We start from the raw sequence: 24,276 nt of genomic DNA, 5'->3' as shown, positions 1-24,276 counted from the left end.
CACCGGAGTCTACAGGTTGGTAAACTAAAGTTCTGCCCTTTTTAAGGTAAGCCTTCTCTGGGACAGAAAGACTTTTTCTGCAATAATCGAATCCCTGTCCCACCTGCCTGCTGAGGTCAAGGCTTTACTCACACGAGTTAGGTCAAGGCCTGCCCCAGAGGCCCTTGTACTCAGGCTCTAGCCAGTTAAAATCCTGTGAAACCACTGTAGCTGTCACAGACTGCCTGGGTCAAGAACACACTTGACCCATAATTACCTTTAAGCCTGGAGCCCTGACAACACCAGAAATTTGATCTCCACAGGACTGCCTCTCAAAGTTTTCTAAAGAAAAAAATGTAGATTAACATGTTGGGGTTTCATGGGGCTGATAATTAATTGCACCCTTCTTAGCCTTTCCAAATTCCAAACCCACTGAGAAAAAGGTATATGAATCAGGAAACTAGAGCTCTAGATTTTTTTTCTGGATAAGGCTGATTGGAGAAATGCATGCAATTTCCCTCTGGATTAAACTAATTTACCCAGCCACAGGCTGGGTTACTGCAAATGTCTTCCACAGGGACAGGCTCCTCATGGTGAAGGAGGAAAACAGCAGTGTCTAAAGGTCAGGCATAGCAAAAAGAAAAAAAGAGAAAGGGACCAGGCGACAAACTCAGCATCTTCTCCCAAACCCACCATTAGGCAAATCACTCCTCATCTCATGGAGGTACCAGAGAAAGGGATGAGAAGTTTTCCTTCAGTAGCTTCTCTGTTGAAAAGTGGAAGTTCCCTCTCCGCTTATATAAATAAGTGGAGGATAAGTTCCCTTCGAACAGTTGCTTTTGGTTTCAGGATTTGTTTTTGATTCGGTAACTGTAGTCATGGTACTTAGATCACATGATGTGTTTGTTAGAATTCACTGCATTACGAGGCAAAATCAAAGTGGCTAAAGCAACATAGGGAACTCATATTAGTTCAGAGACTGATCCTCCCTCAGGCAAAGCTGGATTCAGGGTTTGATTGACATTTACCAGGCCTCTGTTTCTTACCATCTCTAGGCTCTGCTTCTCTCTGTATTGACTTCATTCTCAGGCTGGTTCTTTCCAAGTAGCAGCAAAAATGGCCACCAGGCCAGGCACAGTGGCTCACACCTGTAATCCCAGAACCTTGGGAGGCTGAGTTGGGCAGATCACTTGAGTTCAGGAGTTCAAGACCAGCCTGGCCAACATGGTAAAACCCCATCTTTACTAAAAATACAAAAATCAGCCAGGCATGGTGGCAGCTGCCTGTAATCCCAGCTACTTGGGAGACTGAGGCAGGAGAACAGTTTGAACCCGAGAGGCAGAGGTTGCAGTGAGCCAAGATCGCACTAATGCACTCCAGCCTGGGCAACAGAGCAAGACTCCATCTCAACAATAACAACAACAACAAAAGAAAAGAAAAAAATGGCCATCAGCAGCTCCAAGCTTGCATTCTACCAGTTTAGAAACAAACCTTGGTGATAATTTCTCCCTCCTAACACTTTCAGCAAAATCCCATAATGAAGTTTCCTTGGTCTGGCTTGGGTCATGTGCCTTCTCTCTGGACCCACCACTGCTAGCAACAGAATATAATGCTGTGATTGACCAGACCTAGGCCATGTGTCCATCCTTGGAGTCCTGGTCCAGTTCCACATAAATTGCATGAACCTAGGGGGTGTTGGATTATTCCTCCAAGGAAAATCAAAATACAATAATCAGAGAAGCAGGAGAATTGATTCTAGGGGGGAAATAACATGACCATCACACAAGACACAAAGCAAGATAAGTTAAATGGAAAGAACAGCCAATGGTTAGTGACTTCGAAGCCAATGGTTAGTGACTTTCAGTGAAGGCATTAAGTGTCGCAGGGACACTTCTCCAGTTCAGCCCAGCTCTGCCTAGCGAGATGAATATATTACTCAGCCCTTTCTTCAGCTTGTTACATGTGATTTCCCAGGTTCTTGTATTCAATAGCATTCACTTGTTAGGTTATTTATTTAGTACCTATTATATGCCAGGCACTATTTTGGACACCATATAAAATCTTTATTTTTTTTCTTTTTTAGACAAGCCCTCACTGTTGCCCAGCCTGGAGTACAGTGGTATGATCACAGCTCATGGCAACCTCCACCTCCCCTGGCTCAGGTGATTCTCCCACCTCAGCCTCTTGAGTAGGACTACAGGTGTATGCCACCACACCTGGCCAGTTTTTGGGTATTTTTTTTTTCTTTGTACAGACAGGGTCTCATTATATTGTCCAGGCTGGTCTTGAACTCCTGGCTTCAAGTGATCCTCCTGTCTCGGTCTCCCAAAATACTGGAATTACAGGTGTGAGCCACTGCACCTGGCCTAAAGTCATGAATAAAATAGACAAAATTTCCTGCTCTCGTGGCATTTATCATTTAGTCAGGGAGGAGACAAACATTTAACAAAATAAGTAAGCACTATGTGTTATGAAGAAAAATGCAGATGGCCCTGTTGGGTGATTTAAATAGGTGATCAGGCCAGGCGTGGTGGCTCACGCCTGTAAAATCCAGCACTTTGGGAGGCCGAGGCAGATAGATCACGAGGTCAGGAAATCGAGACCATCCTGGCCAACATGGTGAAACCCCGTCTCTACTAAAACACACACAAAAAATTAGCCAGGCATGGTGACGCGCCTGTAGTCCCAGCTACTCGGGAGGCTGAGGCAGGGGAATCACCTGAACGCGGGAGGTGGAGGTTGCAGTGAACCAAGATCGCGCCACTGCACTCTAGCCTGGCCACAGAGTGAGACTCTGTCTCAAAAAAACAAAATTGCAAAAAAAGAAAACAGGTGATCAGACAAGAGGATGCAGGCCAGGTGTGTGGTGGCTCATGCCTGTAATCCCAGCACTTTGGGAGGCTGAGGTGGGCAGATCACTTGAGGCCAGGAGTTTGAGACCAGCCTGGCCAACATGATAAAACCCTGTCTCTACTAAAAATACAAAAATTAGCCAGGCGTGGTGGCGCACGCCTGTAGTCTCAGCTAGGGGGCTGAGGCAGGAGAATCACTTGAATCCGGGAGGTAGAGGTTGCAGTGAGCTGAGATCGCATTGCTGCACTTCAGCCTGGGCAACATTGTGAGACTCTGTCTCAAAAAAAAAAAAAAAAAAAAAAAAAAACCACAAAAAGAGAAGAGGATGCGGATGCAGTCAAAACACATGGTACGTGCTTAACCCATGGACTCCATCGCTCTTATTCTTGTTACTATCATTACCACTATTATTATTTGGCATATTAAAGGCATTTGGTGACCCTTTGCTGTCTCCAGCATTAAGTAGCCTTGGTTCAGCATATAAGACCCCCCTGCATCAGGTCCTAAATTATTATTTTTATTTTTTTGAGACAGTCTCACTCTATCGCCCAGGCTGGAATGCAGTGGTGCGAACTCAGCTCACTGCAACCTCTGCCTCCTGGGTTCAAGCGATTCTCCTGCCTCAGCCTCCCTATTAGCTGGGATTACAGGCACGGGTCACCATGCTTAGCTAATTTTTTCTGTATTTTTTAGCAGAGACAGGGTTTCACCATGTTGGCCAGGATGGTCTCGATTTCTTGACCTCGTGATCTGCCCGCCTCAGCCTCCCAAAGTGCTGGGATTACAGGAATTTTTTGATTTTTTGTTAAGAAGAGGTCTCACTGTGGTGCCCAGGCTGGTCTTGAACTCCTGGACTCGAGCAATCCTCCTGCCTCGGCCTCCCACAAGTGCTGGGATTACAGGCATAAGCCACCATGCCTGACCATATTCACCCTTTTAAAGTGTACAGTTCAGCGGTTATTCATATATTTATAAACTTGTGCAACCATTGCCACTATCTAATTCCGGAATATTTTCATCACTCCAAATAGAAACCCTGTACCCATGAGCAGTCACTCCCCATTTTCCCTCCCCCAAGTCCCTGGCAACCACTAATCTACTTTCTGTCTCTATGGATTTGCCTATTCTGGACATTTCATATAAATGGAATCATACAATATGTGGTATTTCGTGTCTGACTTCTTAAAATACTGATTTTGTTTGTTTTGGAAATGGGGTTTCACTGCGTTGTCCAGGGTGGAGTGCAGTAGCAATTCACAAGCTTCATTGTGACACTCTATAGCCTTAGCCTCCCAAGTAGCTAGGACTACAGGCACTTGCCACCTTGCCCAGCTTTTAACCCTGCCTTTAGCCCCACCTTTTTTTTTTTTTTTTTTTTTTTGAGACAGGCTCTCACTCTGTCGCCCGGACTGGAATGCAGTGGCATGATCTTGGCTCACCGCAACCTCCACCTCCCAGGCTCAAGTGATTCTCTTGCCTCAGCCTCCCGAGTAGCTGGGATTACAGGTGCACGCCACTACTGCCCAGCTAATTTTTGTATTTTTAGTAAAGATGGGGTTTCACCATGTTGGCCAGGCTGGTCTTGAACCCCGGACCTCAAGTGATCCACCTTGGCCTCCCTAAGTGCTCAGATTACAGGCGTGAGCCACTGCACCTGGCCCAGCCCCGCCATTTATTATTCATTTTTCAAATCCTAAGGTTGTATTGCTCTTCTTCAATCGCATTCTGCATTCATTGCATATCCTTTTCCTCCTCTTGAGCTGGTTATGCCGCATGACAGACAGACTTGTCTGTCCATTCAGGCCTCTCACAACTGTCATGTCTTTGTGAAGTGTCGTAGGTGTTCTCTAACCCCAGAGGGTCTCATTTCCCTTTCCCAGACCCCTCCTTTATTTCAGCTGGTGGTGCTTATTATTATTTTATTTAGTTACTTTGAGCCAAAGTCTGGCTGTGTTGCCCTAGCTGGAGTGCAGTGGCGTGATCTTGGCCTATTGGAACCTCTACTTCCCAGGTTCAAGTGATTCTCCTGCCTTAGCCTCCCACCTAGCTGGGATCACAGGCGTGCACCACCATTCCCAGCTAATTTTTGTACTTTTAGTAGACCCCGGGTTTGACCATGTTGGCCAGGCTGGTCTCAAACTTCTGACCTCAAGTGATCCACCCCACCCCCCTTGGCCTCCCGAAGTGCTGGGATTACAGGCATTAACCACCACACCCAGTCTATTATTATTATTTTAATACATTTACTTAATTTTAACCTTCCTGCTGCACTGTGACTGCCACAAAATCACCATTTTTAAAAATCCTTAGCCTACAGCCTTTAGCATAATAAGTGCTCAACAAATATTTGCTCATTTGCATGGCATTGCTGTAACACAGTGGCTCCAAGTCGGGGACAATTTTGTCCCCTAGGGGACATCTGGCAATATCTGGAGACAGTTTTGGTTGTCCCCAGGGCGTGGAGGTGGCATTCTTCTGGCATCTAGTGGGTAGAGGCCAGGGATGCTGCTAAGCCCCCTCCAATGCATGCATAGGACAGCCCTCACAGCAAAGAATCATCCTGCCTAAAATGTCAATAGTGTCAAGCTTGAGAAACCTTGCCATAAGCTAATTAGTGCTCATTGTGAATAGGTTAGTAAAAAGAAACCCAAAGAGGTCAATGTACTAGTCTGGCAGAAAATCTCACTAGGAAATGTCATGCCTTCTTTTTTGTTTGTTTGTTTTTTTGTTTGAGGAGTAGAGGGTGACTTTGGTGCAAAGCTCTTTCCTAATGTCATAGAGGTGCCCTGGGAGCCCAGATGTATTTTCACCACACTTGTTCACCTTTAAGAGTGGCAACTGACCTCTCAGGAATCCTTGAAGTGCTAGGAATGTAACTCTGTTAAGGAAGAAAACTCAGGCCTTTTTAAGTCCAGCAAAATGTCAAATGTGAATTGTGTTCCTGGGAGAGGGAAGGGGAAGGGAGGTGTTTTATACAGTACCCTCTCCTGGCTTCCCCCATGGTGATGAAACTTCAGAGCTGGCTCTGGAATAAATGATTCAAGGGAACCCGAGGCCCTATCTCCTGTTCTTTTAAAACTTGCAAAGGAGTTTTGAGAAGGATTCTGTTCGCCACATGCTTCTGTGGGCAACTCATTTGCAGGAAACTCACTTGCAGGAAATTCATTTGCCGGAACTCAAGGCACTGGTATCACTTAATCATAAAAACAGCGGCCCCATCGGAGCAGAAGTTACTGGCTTTAGAGTCACATCTTAGGTTCCTACTCATCCCATCAAACCGGTTCTTGTGACTGACACGGAAATTAGGTAATATATACCCTGAAAAGGAAAAGTAGGAGCAGTCTGAAGGAGTTTGACGAGGCAAGAAATAGGGTTGACATGCTATTTTAAAAAGTTTGTCCTTGGGGTAGAATTACCTGCCAGGCTGACTGGGATCTGGTAGTGGTGTGTATACTTGAAAGAGCTACCTTTAGCACAGCTGGCAGAAATATAAATGCCAAGTAGAGGATTCCGAGAGGCACTACCCCCTCTTCTGGGAACTCTCCAATTCTTGCGCCCTTAAAAAAAAGCAAGGTGTGAATGCATTATTGTCATTACTATGCCATTTATCCAGTAAATGAACATTTTCTGGGTTCTGTATATTTGACAAAATGCCACTAGGTGAAGTCATTTCTTCAGTCCAATTTTGATGAAAGCCCTTAAAGACAGAAACATATAGAGAGTACTTGGCACACTGTGAACTGCAAAAGTGTTTAATGATGACAGTAATTAGGATAACAGAATAATGTGTGTTGAGTTGATAGTTGGCAGCATTTAAAATATATTAAGAAAGCATAAAAAAGGACCATTTAAAAATAAGGTGGGAATCCCCAAAGTAACAATGGTCTTGTCAAAAGTGAACTGGAAAAAGACTGCTGTTTCTGAGAAATACATGTTTCAATCAAACTAAAAATTACTCTAAATTGGATTACTTGCCCCAAAGCTCATTTTCTGCTGTTTGTGAACCCCACTCACTCAATCATTCCTGTATTCAGCAAACATTACTTTCTTTTATAATTTGTGGTTCTTATTCCATTATTCCTTCTTTTTTTTTTTTTTTTTTTGAGATGGAGTCTAGCTCTGTCTCCCAGACTGGAATGCAGTGGCGCTATCTCGGCTCACTGCAACCTCTGCCTCCCAGGTTCAAGCGATTCTCCTGTCTCAGCCTCCTGAGTAGCTGGGATTACAAGCGTTTGTCATCAAGTCCAGGTAATTTTCTTTTTTTTGTATTTTCAGTAGAGACCACGTTGGCCAGGCTGGTGTCGAACTCCTAACCTCAAGTGATCTGCCCACCTCCGCCTTCCAGAGTGCTGGGATTACAGGTGTGAGCCACCACACCCAGCTTATTATTCCTTCTTTTATTCCACAGACATTTACACATTCTCCTACTGTGTGCTAGGCACTGCTTTAGATTCTAATAATTCAGCAGCAAATGATCCTTGTCCTTGGGAAACTTAGAATCTAGTGAAATATTCATTCATTCTTTCATTCATTCACATATTTACTGTGTGCTTATGTCTTCTGGGGATATAGCAACAGAAAACACAGGACCCTCAGATAAACGAATTGCATTCTAGAGGGTAGAAGGGAAAGCAAGGGCAAAGGTCTTGAGGCCCTGTGAGCATGGCTAGAGGCCAGTTAGCAAAAGGGACATGACACCACTTGTGTCCCCTCCCACTCTGATAGGGACACATAACATTTTCTCAATTTTTCCTAAAAGACTGTACAAAAAGTCTCTTCTTTCCAAACAGTTTGCCGGCCTAAATCCTTCCAGTATATTACTTGGGGAGGTGTCACTAGATCTGTGTACCTCTGTTTCTCATTATGTGACTCCATTCTGGTTTCTTGCAGGTTTTTGTTTAAAGGAATGGTGGCGTTATTTATTTAAAACAGGCTTTAAAAGATACGGTTAAAACAGGGGAGAAAACCCTCACGTGGCCCACCTACAATTCCTACTAACTTAACACAGGTCCCGGGTTTGGGGAATCCTCCTAGGTCCTAAATCTTTGGCAGCCAAGTCAAAAGTGACTACGACTCCGGGACTATAATTCCCAGGAGACACTGCGTTTGCACTCTCTGCGCATGCTCAACGTTGGTGACTACATAAGGCTGAAAGCCCGAGGGGCGGGGCTTGGGGGGGCTGAGCGTTGAATCGGGGCGGGGCTAGGGGCAGGGCCAGGGAGGGGGCGGTGCTGCCGGCGCCGCCCGGAACACGCTAGTGGAGCGGAAGATGGCGGCGGCAGCTGCGGCTGCAGCCGGGACCTCAGTTGGGCTGAGGCGGAGAAGCCGCCGGCTCTGACCTCGCTCTGGCTCCGGTGCGCGCGGCTGAGCGTGTGCGAGGCCCCGCGCGTCGGGCAGGGGCGGCGGCGGCCACTGCGCGCCGCCCTGAGGAGCGCCCCATCGGCGGCGCGACTGCGGCTGAGGAGAGAGCCGGCTCCGGGCCTCCGCGTCCTCCTGCTCCCCCGGCCCCCCGCCTCCTCGGGGGGGCGGCGGCGGCGATGTTCTCGGTCCTCTCGTACGGGCGCCTGGTGGCCCGCGCCGTGCTCGGCGGCCTCTCGCAGACCGACCCTAGGGCCGGCGGCGGCGGCGGCGGCGACTACGGGCTGGTGACGGCCGGCTGCGGCTTCGGCAAGGACTTCCGTAAGGGCCTTCTCAAGAAGGGCGCGTGCTACGGGGACGACGCGTGCTTCGTGGCCCGACACCGTTCCGCGGACGTGCTGGGTGAGTCCCCGGCCCGGTTCCCTCGCCCCAGCCTCGGATCCGCCTCCCGGGGACTCCCCGCGCGGGGCTTCCCCAGTTCCTCCCGGCGGCGAAAGGAGCCAGAGCGCTCACATGGAGGGAGCGCTTACTATGCGCCAGGCGCCGTGCCAAGCGCTCCGAGGCGCGTTTTCCGCTTGAACGACCCCCATTTTAGAGAGGAGGAAACTGAGGCCCACAGCGGTCAAGTCGTGTGCTCAAGGTCACAACCCGAGAGTGTGACCGGTCTGTCCGAGTCCAGAACCACACTCTCGGTCTCACTCGGCCGTGCCAGCCCTGGGCGACCTCGTCCCCTTCCTGGGCGACACCTGCAGGCTCCTAACCTCGCTCTGGTTCCCTCTCGCGTGCCCCGGGGATCCTTGCCTCTTCGCGTGCTCCCGACACCACAGCCCGGCCCAGGCTGTGGGATCGGGCAATCGTGAACCCCCAGACAGCCCGGCCGTATTATTTCGCCGCCTGGATGGTGACCAAATCTTCACCCTTTTCGCAGTCTGGCTGTGGGGGCTGCTGGCTTGGCGAAGAAACCCTCACAGCGTGTTCTCCCAAATTGATCTTGTCCACTTGCGGTCACTTGGGGGTTGGCAGAGTCTCCTTAATCCAAAATAGAATGGTGGAACCTACTTGTAGACTGCAGCCGGGAAAGCTTTGAGATTGGTCACAGCCTTTTCAGGCCACAGGTGCTCCCTGAGGCCTATTCCAGTTATACGTTTGGGGGGTGGGAGACCAGGGAGAGAGCTGGCAGAAAGGGCTAAATATAATTCACAAGCAGTCAGGAACTTTATCATAATGTACGCCTTAGGAGATTTTGTGTATGCTATGGGATACTGTGCCGTTAAAACTCTGAATGAATAAAGCACTCGCTTTGAAGTTGAAGGACGTGTTGTCATTGAACTTGGGTTCAAATGTCACTTTGATTTCCCTTCCCAGGTGAGACTAAGTTTTTGGTTACTTTAAATTTCATATGCTGAGGCAGAGTTTGGCATTGGAACGAATGGTTCTGTAACTTTTTTATGACAGTAATTATTTTTTAATCTGATCTCAGAATAATTGCCTGGTATCTTTGGTTCTACCACATGTAGTGTTTGTGAACATGGGAATGGAAAGGTTGTTCTCAGTTTAATTTATGAATGACCCCATTATCTGGGTTGAAGAAAAAGCATTTAATATTTAGGCAACGCTATTGATATTCACGTGAGGGAGACTTAGAAAGGTCCTGCAGCTTGCAGATTGAAATTGTACAAATCCGCCCCGAAGTCAGCTGTCAATAGCTATCTTTTCCCTGATACATTTAGAAGTGCCTCACTCAGTGAGCTTGTGACCTGTGCTGCTTTTGTTTAGTTTTGTTTTGTTTTAGACGGCAGGCTGGAGTACAGTGGTGCAATCTCGGCTCACAGCAACCTCCGCCTCCTGTGTTCAAGCGATTCTCCTGCTTCAGCCTCCCGAGTAGCTTGGATTATAGGCGCCCACCACCATGTCCAGCTCAGTTTTGTATTTTTAGTAGAGATGGGGTTTCACTGTGTTGGCCAGGCCGGTCTCGAACTCCTGAACTTGTGATTGGCCTTGTGTTCGCCTCGGCCTCCCAAAGTGCTGGGATTACAAGTGTGAGCCCGGCCCCTGTGTTGCTTTTTAAAGTTTCGTTCATAACATAAGATAGGGGATAATGAGCCTCTAAGGTTCACCTTATAAATCTGTATGCTGGGCTAGGCGTGGTGGCTCATGCCTGTAATCCCAGCACTTTGGGAGGCTGAGGTGGGTGGATCACCAGGTCAGGAGTTCAAGACCAGACAGACCAATATGGTGAAACCCTGTCTTTACTAAAAATACAAAAATTAGCCAGGCGTGGTGGCGCGCGCCTGTAGTCTCAACTTCTCAACAGGCTGAGGCGGGAGAATCACTTGAACCAGGGAGGCAGAGGTTGCAGTGAGCCAAGATTGTGCCACTGCACTCCAGCCTGGGCGACAGCGAGACTCCCTCTCAAAAAAAAAAAAAAAAAAATCTGTATGCGGCTTTTGTGGAAGATCTGTGACTTGATTGATGATTTGTGGAGTATTTAAATGTGTCAAATCCTATATTGAAGCTTGATTTTAAGATTTTAGAAGGCTAGGCCGGGCATGGTGGCTCACGCCTATAATCCCAGCACTTTGGGAGGCCGAGGTGGGCGGATCACCTGAGGTCAGGAGTTCCAGACCAGCCTGGCCAACATGGCGAAACCCATCTCTACTAAAAGTACAAAAATTAGCCAGGAGTGGTGGCACACGCCTGTAATCCCAGCTACTAGGGAGGCTGAGGCAGGAGAATTGCTTGAACTTGGGAGATGGAGGTTGTAGTGAGCCGAGATCGCACCACTGCACTCCAGCCTGGGTAACAGAGCAAGACTTGGTCTCAAAAAAAAAAAAAAAAAAGCAATATGATACAACAAAACTTTGGAAGGCTACCTTCTCAATGGAGTGGGATATTTACAAGAGTTGGGGGGATTTTGGTCAAACCCATTCTAAAAAAGTATAAACGTAATTTCATGCCCTAGACATCCTGATGGAAATCCAGCGAACTTTGATGCTCAGCTTTGCCACTTAGTAGCTATGTGATATGTGGTCTTGGGCAGAGCCTCTCTTGAGTCTCCTTTTCTTTATCTGGACTAGGGGATGAAGGAAATGGACGACCTGACCCTTAGTGACTACAGCTTCCGACCATCATCTCATATTTCCTTTTGTTATTTTCTTTTTTTTGGTGGTGGGGGGGTGGTACGGAGTTCCGCTCTTGTTGCCCAGGTTGGAGTGCAATGGCACCATCTCAGCTCACTGCAACCTCCACCTCCCGGGTTTAAGCGATTCCCCTGCCTCAGCCACCTGAGTAGCTGGGATTACAGGCGTGCGCCACCACGCCCGGCTAATTTTTGTATTTTTAGTAGAAACAGGGTTTCATCTTGTTGGCCAGGCTGGACTCGAACTCCTGACCTCAGGTGATCCACCTGCCTTGACCTCTCAAAGTGCTGGGATTACAGGCGTGAACCACCACGCCCGGCCCATATTTTCCTTTTGCTTTGAATAGATGGCACCCTTTGTTGTTCTGCACCTTAAATGAAAGGTGTCATGGGCACCTTTGGTAGATGCCTGTTTTGTGTGTAGCACTAAACCAGTGGTTTTTAGCTTTCCTTGGTTCACAACCCCTGAGGATCTTTGTCCAAGAGATTTCTCCTCAGGACCCTGTGCGCAGAGATAAAATTTTGCATAGGCTCTTAGGAACTTTGCTGACTCTGTGACTCCTCTAATACCACCTAGAGGTCCATGCATAGGAATCAGATCAAGAACCCCAGCTCTGTACCCTTCTTGAAGGGAATGCCAGTAGACACAGTCAGATAGTGGTTGCTGATGTAACCAAAGGGTGGTTGTTAGCCATGTTTGACAAAGATCAAGCATGCACATATGCAAATGGTAGGGGATAGGGGAAGTGAAGGACAGGTTCTCCAGGACTGTCCTGTTATGGAGGAGCTCTTCCGGACGGCAGTCTTGGGAGCCACCTGAAATAACTTCATGAGTTGGCCTCATTTGATCCTTGGCTGTCCTGAACCAGTTCATATGATGGTGACTTCTATTTTATTGATACTGTAAAAGGTGATGACTTTTTTTTTTTGAGACAGAGTCTTGCTCTGCTGCCCAGGCTGGAGTGCAGTGGTGCGATTTCGGCTCACTGCAACCTCTGCCTCCCAGGTTCAAACGATTCTCGTTCCTCAGCCTTCCAAGTAGCTGGGACTACAGGCATGTGCCACCAGGCCTGGCTAATTGTTTGTATTTTTTTAGTAGAGACGAGGTTTTGCCACGTTGCCCAGGCTGGTGTCGAACTCCTGACCTCATGTCATCCACCTGCCTCAGCCTTCCAAAGTGCTAGGATTACAGGTGTGAGCCACGGTGTCTGGCTAAGGTGATGACTTTCAATGACTCTTTAATACTGCTGTCTACTCTAGAGTTTGGAGTTACAAACTGAATTACATTAAAAGCTGTGTTGAGTAATAACGTTACGTTGAACTTAAGTGCTTTTTGAACCTTTTGGTTCTGTAGATAATTAATTTTCTTTGAATTGACACCATATTTATTACTGAGTATCTGTGTAACCGATTATTTACTGTGGTCATCTAGGACTCTGACTGGATTGAAAACTGTTTCTTTCTTTTTATATGAGAAAGAGAAAGCTTTGTTTCTTTAACTTAAAATTTATCTGTCCTATTAGTCATGCAGTGACTAATAGTACTTGGTGCTTCACAGCATTTTGTATAGTCCCCACTGGATTTCTTTTTGGAAGAACCAACTATGGTGGGTGTGGTGAGACATAGGAACCACTCCTATCATTCTCTGGAAAATTGACAAAGGTGCTTTCTCTTTACTAGGTCCAACAGGAGTAAACCAGTACTAGCGGGAGCTATGTACACTTTTCTTGTTCCTTCTTCCCTGTGGCAAATTCCAAGTTCTCTTATTACTCTATATGGCATGGCTTCCTAGGTGCACAAAAATATGAGAACTGCATGGTGTAATAGCTGGGCTTCCCACAGCCTTATGCTACTTAACAATAGAATCAAAGACTATTGAGAATTGTAACACTTAGAAACCTTGGAGTCTAGTTTTTTTCACCTCACTGATGAGAAAACAGGCCTCCAGAGAGTCAGATGACTTCCCCAAGGTTACTCTACTAGTTACGGGAACTGAGGTTGACACCTATCTCAGTCTCTTAACTGAGACTGTCTTTCCCAGCCCTCTCCCCGTTAGACTACTGGTCAGGTTTTCTTGATGATATATGTGAATTAAAAACCAGTCAGTCTCCTGATACTTTTGTCCTTCGAATGCTTTTCCTGGGTGTGTGTATGTGTGTGTGTTTATAACTTCTTTATTCACTCTGACTCATAACTGAAGTGCAACAAAAACTCCTCTGCATGCTAAACCACAGTTTACAGAAACCACTTATTTTAAAAATGGCAGCCTGGTCTGTGCCATATAAAATTTGACCTCTGAATATTGAGTTGTAAAGTATTTATTATGAAACTGTGGGATGTTTATTTAAGCTTGGTTAAACTTGAAGCCTAAAAATGAAATTAAAATAATTTCATATCCCAGCCTTTGGATCTGATTTTGATCGTGGTCAGGATTTTGAAGTGTTTTTGTGAGTAATGTCTGTCTTAAAAGTGGTTGTCTTAAGGTATAAAGATCGTGTGAACAAAATTAAGATCTAAGTTCTATTTAGGAAGTGAATGGATGAGGTAGAATTTGGTGTTCTCAAACAGTCATGATCATTTTAATATACTTATAGAACCTCTATTCTGAAAGTGAGTTGTCCATTTAAAAAAGTAGTCACCTTGAAGAGTGTGTGTGTGCCGGCTAACATCAGTCTTTCAAGAAGTCCTCGTTGGAATTTTCCTCAGCTAGATTTCAAGCCATGTCAGGACACCAGTCTCATTATATTACCATAATTTTCTTTCTTTTCTTTTTTTTTTTTAAATTTTATTTTAAGTTCCAGGATACATGTGCAGGATGTGCCATAATTTTCTTTTTTTTTTTTTTTTTTTGAGACGGAGTCTCGCCCTGTCGCTCAGGCTGGAGTGCAGAGGTCGGATCTCAGCTCACTGCAAGCTCCGCCTCTCAGGTTCACGCCATTCTCCTGCCTTAGCCTCCCGAGTAGCTGGGACTACAGGCGCCCGCCACCTCGCCCAGCTAGTTTTTTGTATTTTTTAGTAGAGACAGGGTTTCAGCGTGTTAGCCAGGATGGTCTCCATCTCCTGACCTCGTGATCCACCCGTCCCTTCCCGGCCTCCCAAAGTGCTGGGATTACAGGCTTGAGCCACCGCGCCCCGCCCATAATTTTCTTAAAGTCAGATTCCAGCTTCATCTACCTGTTGATAGCAAATATGACCTTGAGTGAATTTTTTTTTTTTTTTTTTTTTGAGACAGAGTCATGCTCTTGTGCCCAGACTGGAGAGCAGTGGCGCGATTTTGGCTCACTGCAACCTCCGTGGTGCGATTTTGGCTCACTGCAACCTCCGCCTCCCAAGTAGCTGGGATTACAGGCGCCCACCATTATACCTGGCTAATTTTTGTATTTTTAGTAGAGATGGAGTTTCACCATGTTGGCCAGGCTAGTCTCAAACTCCTGACCTCAGGCGATCCACCTGCCTTTGCCTCCCACAGTGCTGGAATTACAGGCGTGAGCCGCGCGCCCAGCCCCTTGAGTGAATTTTTAAAAACTGATATGTATAATTCACATTCCATAGCATGTATCCTTTTAAAGTGTACAGTTCAGTAGTTTTTACATTCACAGAGTTGTACAGCCGCTGCCACTATCTAGTTCCAGAATGTTTTTCATCACCCCCCAAGAAACCCCCTATCCATTAGCAGTCACTCCCCATCCCCCAGTCCCTGGCAACAGAAACTAGATTCTGTCTGTGGATTTGTGTTTGAGACATTTCATACAAATGGATCATGTAATATGTGGCCTTTCCCTTAGCATGTTTTCCCTTAGCATGTTTTCAGAGTTGATCCATGTTGGAGCATGTGTCAGTACTTCCTCCCTTTTTATGACTGAATAATGTTCCATTGTATGAATATACCACATTTTGTTGATCCATTCATCTGTTGATGGGGCCACTGAATTGTTTCCACTTTGGGCTGCTGTGAATAGTACTAAGCACATTTGTGTACAAGCTTTTGTATGGACATATGTTTTTAATTTGAGGGGATATATACGTAGGAGTAGAATTGCTGGGTCATATTGTAACCTTGTTTAACTTTGTGAGAAATATAGCTCTTTTTTTATGTAGTTATATGGTATTAATATACATATAATTACTTTAAGCGGAAATATTTTTAAAATTGCAGTAATCAAATATATAAATTCTAAGATCAGTCGGTGTTTTAAATATGCCTGATTTCATAATGAGCTGTGTGCTTCCAAGAGAATTGTGGAATATTAATAAGGAAGTGTGACTGGGTTTAGTAAAAGAGCCGTCTAGGACTAATGAAATAGCAGGGTTTAGGAAGCCACTGACTAGTGGCTTTCTGACTATTCTGAGTGTTCTTTCATTCTGTAATACGTAAGATTACAGGGTTGATGGATAGAGGTTTGCTGTTTGCTTTTTAAACTTCTGTTCCTTGATATTTTTCTCATTTTGCTATATAGGTGTATTGCAGTTTTTATAAGGTACTTATAAGGTACCTTTATTTTTGAAGTCATTTCCTCATTTGTTATAGCTTCAGAGCTACTTTTCCTTTCTTCACAACTGTTTTGAGATTTTTCTAGCTTAGTTTAAAATTTTCCTAACTTACAGTTTATCTCTCAATTTCTTAATCTCTTCAAAGGATTCTGGTTGAATCTTTCTGTAGTGCAAGTAATTGAATTTTAGAAGCATAACTGTTTACTTTTTATAAGTGCCTTTTTAAAGGAGGTTTTAAATTGTAGCAGAAGGTAGATTACAGATGGAAGCTGTTGTGGAGGTTTCTTTTCTTTTTTTTTTTTTTTTGAGGTGGGGTTCCTGGATGGGAGGAGGCTGTACCCTGAACTTTAGCACTGCTTTATGAAACTGGGCAATACATAACCTGAATGGTTGCAACAGTATCCAAATGGAGTTTGTACTAGTGTATGACACCAGAAGCACTACACCAGGTTAGAATGTGCCCTACAACCATGTCCTTTGAGTTGCTCAAATGCTAAAGTTAAGTTCAAGCTAAATGTCAAATTCATTTTATGTTCCCATGCCTTTTAGAGAGAGGTCTTGCCTGGGGCTTTAGGTTCAGAAGTTTTAGGAAAATGCTTTGCAAAAGTAAGTTAGCAGTATTTTATTTCTAAAGAAATTTGACTTTTCAAACTGGAAGTTTTAGTTTATTAAAAATAATGTGAGCTTGCCTTTCAAACTTAGATGTTAACTTTTGGTCTCTTTTTAAGAAGTGATGTCCTGGATCCTAATTTTTGTTGTTAGCAACAAAATTTATGAGTCTGTCTTGTTTGGGAGTTGTCATATATTTTAAAAATCTGATAGGGGCCAGGTGCGGTGGGTCACGACCTATAATCCCAGAACTTTGGGAGGCCAAGGCAGGTGGATCATTTGAGGTCAGAAGTTCAAGACCAGCCTAGCCAACATGGCGAAACCCCGTCTCCACTAAAAGTTTAAAAAAAAAACAAAAAAACCAAAAACCGGCATGGTGGCATGCACCTGTAATCCCAGCTACTAGGGAGGCTGAGACATGAGAATCACTTGAACTCTGGAAGCAGAGGTTGCAGTGGGCCGAGATCGTGCCACTGCACTCCAACCTGGATGACAGAGCCAGTCTCTGTCTCAAGAATAATAATAATAATAATAATAATAATAATAATAATAATCTGATAGGGAGTTTTCTATTTCCCTGAGAACTAAAATAATTTGTTTCCTAACAGTTCACAAAATTGCATGTCATAAATCAAGACTTTTTGTAAAAGCTGACCTATTGCAGAGGGCATTAGGCTAACACACGACTTATTATTCATTTCAACTTGAATTGACAACTGGCACAGCTCTTTCAATTTAGTTTAAAGTTTTTAAAGAAGAAAAGATGTGCTAAATATTTTTGAATAAAATCTCCAACAGGAAAAATCCCCAACAGGATTGGGGATTGAGGATTGGGGGATGGGGAAGGATAGAAGCTTTTCTTTAAGGAGTAAAAATGCTTCATTCTTTTTTCTTCTAAGCCAGTTGTTTGATATCTAACACAAAACATGATTCTCCCATCCTTCTAGTGCTTTATATAGTGCCTTAGAAGTTGCAAAAGCGTTTATATTTTACCTTATTTAATCTTTGTAACTACAAAGCTGCTGCTCTTATCTCCACTTAATCTGAATCTGTTTCCTCATCTATAAAATTGACACATCAAATAATGGAGTATAGTTAGTATTATATTGGGACTTGAACCTAGGTCTCTTGCTTGCATGTCTAATGCTTTTATTTTTATTTATTTATTTATTTTTTAATTATTGTGGAGACAGAGTCTCTCTGTGTTGCCCAGTCTGGTCTCAAATTCCTGGGCTCCAGCGATCCTCCCACCTCAGCTTCTCAGAGTGCTGGGATTTAAGGCATGAACCACGTGCCAGCCTGTGTAGTGCCTTTATTTATTTATTCATTTAGAGACAGAGTTTTGCTCTTGTTGCCCAGGCTGGAATGCAGTGGCGCAATCTCCGCCTCCTGGGTTCAAGCAATTCTCCTGCCTCATCCTCCTGAGTAGCTGGGATTACAGGCATGTGCCACCACACCCGGCTAATTTTGCATTTTTAGTAGAGACAGGGTTTCTCTGTGTTGGTCAGGCTGGTCTTGAACTCCTAATCTCAAGTAATCTGCCCGCCTCGGCCTCCCAAAGTGCTGGGATTACAGGTGTGAGCCACTGTGCCCGGCCTGTGTAGTGCTTTTTAAATAATGGCTGTTTAGTGCTTATAAAAGTAACACGTCTTCAGAGAAGTACCACATAAAACACCTATAATTCATAACTCAGCTATAGTAAGCTATAGTCATTGTGGTTCCCTCTAGCCTTTGTGTATATAATTGTATACATGTTATTAAATAACATAGAATACACATTAGATTAATATGCATTCTACTCTGTAAAGCTTAAAAAGTTGCAAGAGTATGCAAATGGAGTTTGTAATAGTGTATGACTCCAAAAGCATGTTGGAGTGCATGTTTCCATACTGGTAAGCATAACTGCATCATATTCTCCTGCATTTATAGCCTATCAGTTACTAAACCAGTCCTCTATTTGTGGTTATTTAGGTTGTTTCCAATTTTCTGTTAAAAATAACACTAGAATGAGTATCTCTTTACATCCGAATATTTCCTCAGGGTAAATTCCTTGAAGAGGAGTTCCTGGGTCAAAGCCTATGAGCATTTGCAAGGCCTTTGATAAAGATGACCATAGGGCCAGGCATGGTGGTTTACGCCTATAATCCCAACACTTTGGGAGGCCAAAGCACGCAGATCCCTGGAGGTCGAGAGTTTGAGAGCAGCCTGGCCAACATGGTAAAAACCCGTCTCTACTGAAAATACAAAAATTAGCTGGGCGTAGTGGCAGTCGCCTGTAATCCCAACTACTCAGGAGGTTGAGGCAGGAGAATTGCTTGAACCCAGGAGGTGGAGGTTGCCGTGAGCCGAGATCACGCCACTGTGCTCCAGCGTGGGCGACAGAGCAAGACTGGTCCCAATAAATAAATAAATAAATAAAAAGATTACCATAGGTCCCCCAGAAAGGTTATATATTACTTTCCCAGCTGCTGTGAAATTGCTCTCATCAGCAAGCTTATTGTGGATCTTGAGTCTGTCTCACTTAAGAATTTATGAATTTACTAGGTTCCCAAATAGTGGTTTTCGAGATGAATAAGTTTAGAGTTGATGAACTGTTCTAGAATGGATTGAATTGTTGGTGTGAATCCTAAGGACTACCAAATGACTGCAAAAACTTTGCCAGAGACTACGAAAGTGACTTGCTGTAAGGAGTGCTTTCTGCTGAAGGGCCCAGTACTATTTTTACTTGGCGAATTCCAACACATTTTTGCACTGTTCTGGTACTCATTAACAAAGTATTTTGAAAAGAAAGGGAATTTGTTTCTTTTTGGACTACTCTGTACATTGTTATCTTTGTCTTTTTTTTTTTTTTTTTTTTTTTGAGAAGGAGACTCACTCTGTCACCCAGGCAGGAGTGTAGTGACGTGGTCTCAGCTCACTGCAACCTCCGCCTCCCAGTTCAAGCGATTCTCCCGCCTCAGCCTCCCTAGTAGCTGGGACTACAGGCACATGCCACCACATCCGGCTAATTTTTGTATTCTTAGTAGAGATGGGATTTCACTATGTTGGCTAGGCTGGTCTTGAACTCCTGACCTCATGATCTGCCTGCCTTGGCCTCCCAAAGTTCTGAGATTACAGGTGTGAGGTGAGCCACTGCACCCAGCCACATTATCTTTCAAGGATGCTGCTACCTAGCAAGTTTTTTGAACTATCAAAATTAGTCTATGCTGTCATTTGAGGTAAATGCAAAAGGTTGGCTGGGCAACAAATGAGGCAAACAAAAAGTCCTTCCGTTTTCACATCTGCTATGTTTGAATAGTAGCAGTTTGGGGCAAGAAAATAAGATTTAAGCTGTTTCCATAAGAGCTAGAAAACTGTCTATGGCCTCTAGGTTGACCACTAATTGGTGGTGAAATCATTAGTGTTTCAATGAAATGAGAAAGTCTAAATAAGGATGCCTTATGTATGCATTGTTGTTAGAAATCCATTTCTCTTGGTTTTGAGAGGCCATTTTGATCCTGTCATTTTTTTCTTATTAAAATACACAATTCACCAAACCCTCAATGATCTTTGAATAACAGGGTTAGTGTGTTTTCTGGATGCCTGAAACTGTTTAGTATCAAACCCTATATAGGCTATGTTTTTTCCTATACATACATACATACATACATACCTGTGATAAAGTTTAATTTATAAATTAGGCACAGTTAGAGGTGAGCAGCAATAATTACTGCACAATTCTATACATGCATATTTATAGATCATTTGACTTAAGTGAAGTCAATTAATACTAATTTATAACCATCTTGTTTGTTGTTGTTGTTGTTCCAGGATTTTATGCTTGACCATCTTTTATTCTTTTATTGGAATTTCAAATTGAAAAGTGGTTGAGGTGTTTGTTAGTGGCTTAAAAAAGAGAAACTTTGCCAACATTTTAGTTAGGTGTTTAAAACTAAAGTGAAGGGACAAGGGGCAGTGTTTCCACTCTCTAAATCATTTTTGAAACTTCACTGGAAATATACATGTGGCAGTGCAATAAGGACAAGAGAGGATAAATTGGGAAGCCTGAAATGGAGCCTTTGTTTCAAAACTAGTCCATACAGTAAATGTAATATTGTATGTGAAATGCAAAGTATAGCCCTATTTGTTTTGTTTTCTTTTCCTAACTGAATGAAGACAGGATAGCCCTATTTGTTAACCTTTGTTTATAAAGAGTTTGTTAAACTGGCTCTTTTTTCCTGCAGTGTGACTTAAAAGTCCCACAGTCTTGGATCCAAGAAAAGGACTCTAGAGAGACTGTGTCTTCCTGCCCCTCATTTCACAGATGAGGAAACTAAATCTTAGCGAAACGATTTGACCAGTATCTTAGGTCCAGTTAGTGGCAAAGAAAGTTGGGAGCAGTGTTATCTCCAGACTTTCTTTAATGCTCTTTCCATCAGCTCAGTCCTCTCTTTGTCTTTTTTTATTTTTATTTTTTGAGACGGAGTCTCACTCTGTCACCCAGGCTGGAGTACAGTGGTGTGATCTCCGCTCACTGCAACCTCCACCTCCTGGGTTCAAGCAGTTCTCCTGCCTCAGCCTCCCATGTAGCTGGGATTACAGGCACCCGCCACCATGCCCGGCTATTTTTTGTATTTTTAGTAGAGATGGGGTTTCACCATGTTGGCCAGGCTGGTCTTGATCTCCTGACCTCAAGTGATCTGTCCACCTTGGCCACCCAAAGTGCTGGGATTACAGGTGTGAGCCACCATGCCTGGCTTTTTTTTGGGTGGGGGGGGACAGGGGGGGAGTATAGGGTCTTGCTGTATTGTCCAGGCTGGAGTACATTAGCTTTTCTCTACACAGGTGCAGTTGTAGTGCACTGCAGCCTCGACCTGAACTGAAGCCATCCTTCTGCCTCAGCCTCCCAAGTAGTTGAGCCTCCCAAGTAGTTGAGCCACCTTGCCTGGCAGCCTTCTCTTTGAATGACCTGTTAGAGGAACATCTTGTAGCGAGTTCTGACCCAGGGAATGACACCTTGTGAAACGCTAGGATCCATTACCAGGTTCAATCCCTTTGGAGTTTTTGGCTAAAAGTGTGTATACCAGATGATTGGTGTTCTAACTTTTCATGTGTGGTCAGCTGAATTCATTGTTTATTGGTTGCTTCCTATTAGTTCCTGACAGGTGTTTTAAAGACTAATGAACAAAACAGACTTCAACCCTGATGTTTCATAGTCCTGTGGGGAAGGCAAACATGCACAGGACTGGTGTGAAAGAATACGCATGAGGGCCGGGCGCGGTGGCTCGTGCCTATAATCCCAGCACTTTGGGAGGCCGAGGCGGGTGGATCACCAGGTCAGGAGATCCAGACCATCCTGGCTAACACGGTGAAACCCCGTCCTTACTAAAAATACAAAAAAATTAGCCGGACGTGGTGGCAGGCGCCCGTAGTCCCAGCTACTGGGGAGGCTGAGGCAGGAGAATGGCGTGAACCCGGGAGGCAGAGCTTGCAGTGACTGAGATTGCGGCACTGCACTCCAGCCTGGGCTACAGAGTGAGACTCCATCTCAAAAAATAAAAATAAAAAAAAAATACGTATGAAGTTGTAGGGACACAGCGTCAGGACTTAAGAGACGGGTTTTTCAGTAAGCTGAGGCAAATGAGAAGAATGGGGATGCTCCAGATTGAGGGCTCAGCAAAGGCAAAGTAGATCCCCAAAACTGTAGCTGTTTCATGGCTGGTAGGGTCCGCATAGGGGGCAGTGTTGAGAATTGATGTTAGAAAATAGACTGAGACTAAATTGTCATGTTAAGGAATTGGGTGGTTTTTTTGTTTGGTTTTGTTTGTTTTTTGGGGGGGTAGGTGGGGAGGAAGCTATAGAAGAGGTCTTTGCTTTTGAAGAGGCAGCACATTCAAATGGCAGAGAATTTAAAAGGTATTCAGAATTCAAAAGAGTGCACAGTGAAGTCTCACCACCCTTGTCTCCAAGCTACAAAGTCCTCTCAAGAGGCAACCAGAGTTACTAGTTTCTGTGTATCCTCCTAAAGAATATTTTACATATACAAGCAAATAAATATATATACATGGAAGGTATTTGACTAGAGAAGTAACATGGACATTGCGATGTTGTAAAAAAACAAATCGATACAGAGGGTGTAATGGGAGAACTGAAGGCAAAAGACCAGTTACGAAGCTACTGAAATAGTCTGAGCTAGAAAGGGCTTTACCTAGGGCAGTGAGAAGTAGTAGAGCTTCAGACTCATTGTAGACTTGGTGATAATTGGTCAGCAGATGAAAGAAAGAGGAGTGGAAATTGATTTAGAGGTTTTGCACTTGGAAGATGCCTTAGGGTTTCTAAGCCTAGAAGTATGGGTAGCTGGGCTGCCGTTAATTAGGGTGGGAAATGCAAAAAGGAAGGATCAAGTTTGGGAACAGAAAATGGCATTGTTTGGTACAAGAGGCAATTTACAAGCAGAACCATCAGGCTTGTGGAATGCTTCTATCCAGCTGGACTGCTAATTCTCATTAGAATAACCTGTGCTGAGAGGCCTAGGCCCACCCTGGCCACACCAACTCAGGGAGTAGGGCTGGGGTTCCATAGGTAATCTCAGTATGCGGCAAGGGTGGGGAATCATTGGGCCAAGTACTAGGCCAGCCAATGGGGATGAAATGACGGTTGTGCGACTCAGCCCTCTGGGGGCTCACAATATACAGAGGAAGAAAAGAGAAGGGAAGATCGCTATAAAGACACTGGTATTATTGTGGTGACAAAGAAAATGGTTAGGCCCATGTATGTATTCCTCATAGTTTTAGGATTTCCCATGTAAAATGAGAAATCTTTGAGTTGGAATCCTGACACAGAGGAGGCGGCAGGCTCTGAATAAATATTTGCTAAATAAGGTTACTTCAGAGTCCTTCTGGGGAAAATATTCTTTTCAAAGTGCAGGTAAATCCTTTTTTCCTTGTTATTTTTGGAGACAAATATACGTTTATTTCTCAGTACTTGAAAATGTTACTGTTGAATGTTTAATGGAATATTGAATGGTGGTAGATGTGTGACTGAAAGAGCTGAATGGACTACTCATCTTTTATGCATTATCTCTGAGTGGGCATTGTGTTTTGGTTGTGACCACAGGCTAGTATTTGTAGAGCTGGCAGCCTACAAACATGGGCCAAAGACTGTTTTCTGATTGCTGCAGTCTAAGCTGGTCTGTTTGCTGCTCACTGGCCTTTCTTAAAGATAGGCATAACTCTCACTTGCCGAATGTTGGCTGTGAGCGGAGCACTGGCAGGTGTTCTGAACAGGTTATCCTTGTTCCTCACACCAGCCCTGTGAAATTGAGGATACGACTCCATTCACAGGTGAAACTACTGAAGCTCAGAGAGCTGCTCAAGGCCACGCTTAGCACATCTTGTTCTGTGGCTGGAGTTTGAACCCAGATCTGCCTCCAGAGCCTGTGTCCTTGCTCAGTATCCCACATTGCCTTTCCAGTTAGAAATTATCATTTTAGACTTTCTTTTAGGGAGGTAATTTTGGCTGATTGTGAATTCTACTTAGTTATTAGCTATTACTTTTGTTTTAATTAAGGGGTTTTGCTCAACTGTTAACTATTAGTTAAAACAAAAGCTTCACAAGCCTTGTTGAGTTTGGTAGCCTCAGGCCAGCCTTTCCTTGGACCTCCTAAATGCCATAAGCTCTACACTGCATTGTTTGCGCTGATTAATGGTGAGAGGTTCCTGGCATGAGTGTAATAGACCTGGAGGTCAAGTTTCCCTGCTCTTAGAACTCTCACCTGCTATGACTTGTAGTTTATTCCCGTAAGTCAGAATCCTAGGGAGTTGCTCAAAATGCCTGTCTCGTCAACCTCTCCTACAACTCATGTTTTC

At 44.4% G+C, this 24,276-nt stretch overlaps 1 protein-coding gene across 3 annotated transcripts in view; it reads left to right on the top strand.

The window, feature by feature from the left end:
- The first annotated feature begins 8,090 nt into the window (after positions 1-8,090).
- The window catches only part of PPTC7 (PTC7 protein phosphatase homolog), a 53,246-nt gene continuing 37,060 nt past the window's right edge, over positions 8,091-24,276 (top strand). Inside the window, exon 1 of one of the 3 annotated variants that reach the window (XM_003907147.5) lies at positions 8,091-8,592. In XM_003907147.5, the coding sequence (XP_003907196.1) occupies positions 8,370-8,592 (223 nt within the window). In that variant the 5' untranslated portion in view covers positions 8,091-8,369. The remainder of the gene's footprint in view (positions 8,593-24,276) is intronic. The other 2 variants (XR_635131.4, XR_635128.4) reach the window with 2 other exon arrangements.

Source organism: Papio anubis, chromosome 9 (assembly GCF_008728515.1).
Source record: "Papio anubis isolate 15944 chromosome 9, Panubis1.0, whole genome shotgun sequence".
In the NCBI taxonomy this organism is placed as follows: Eukaryota; Metazoa; Chordata; class Mammalia; order Primates; family Cercopithecidae; genus Papio; species Papio anubis.
Note: the sequence above shows the minus strand (reverse complement) of the source record. Positions and strands in the feature narration are given on the sequence as shown.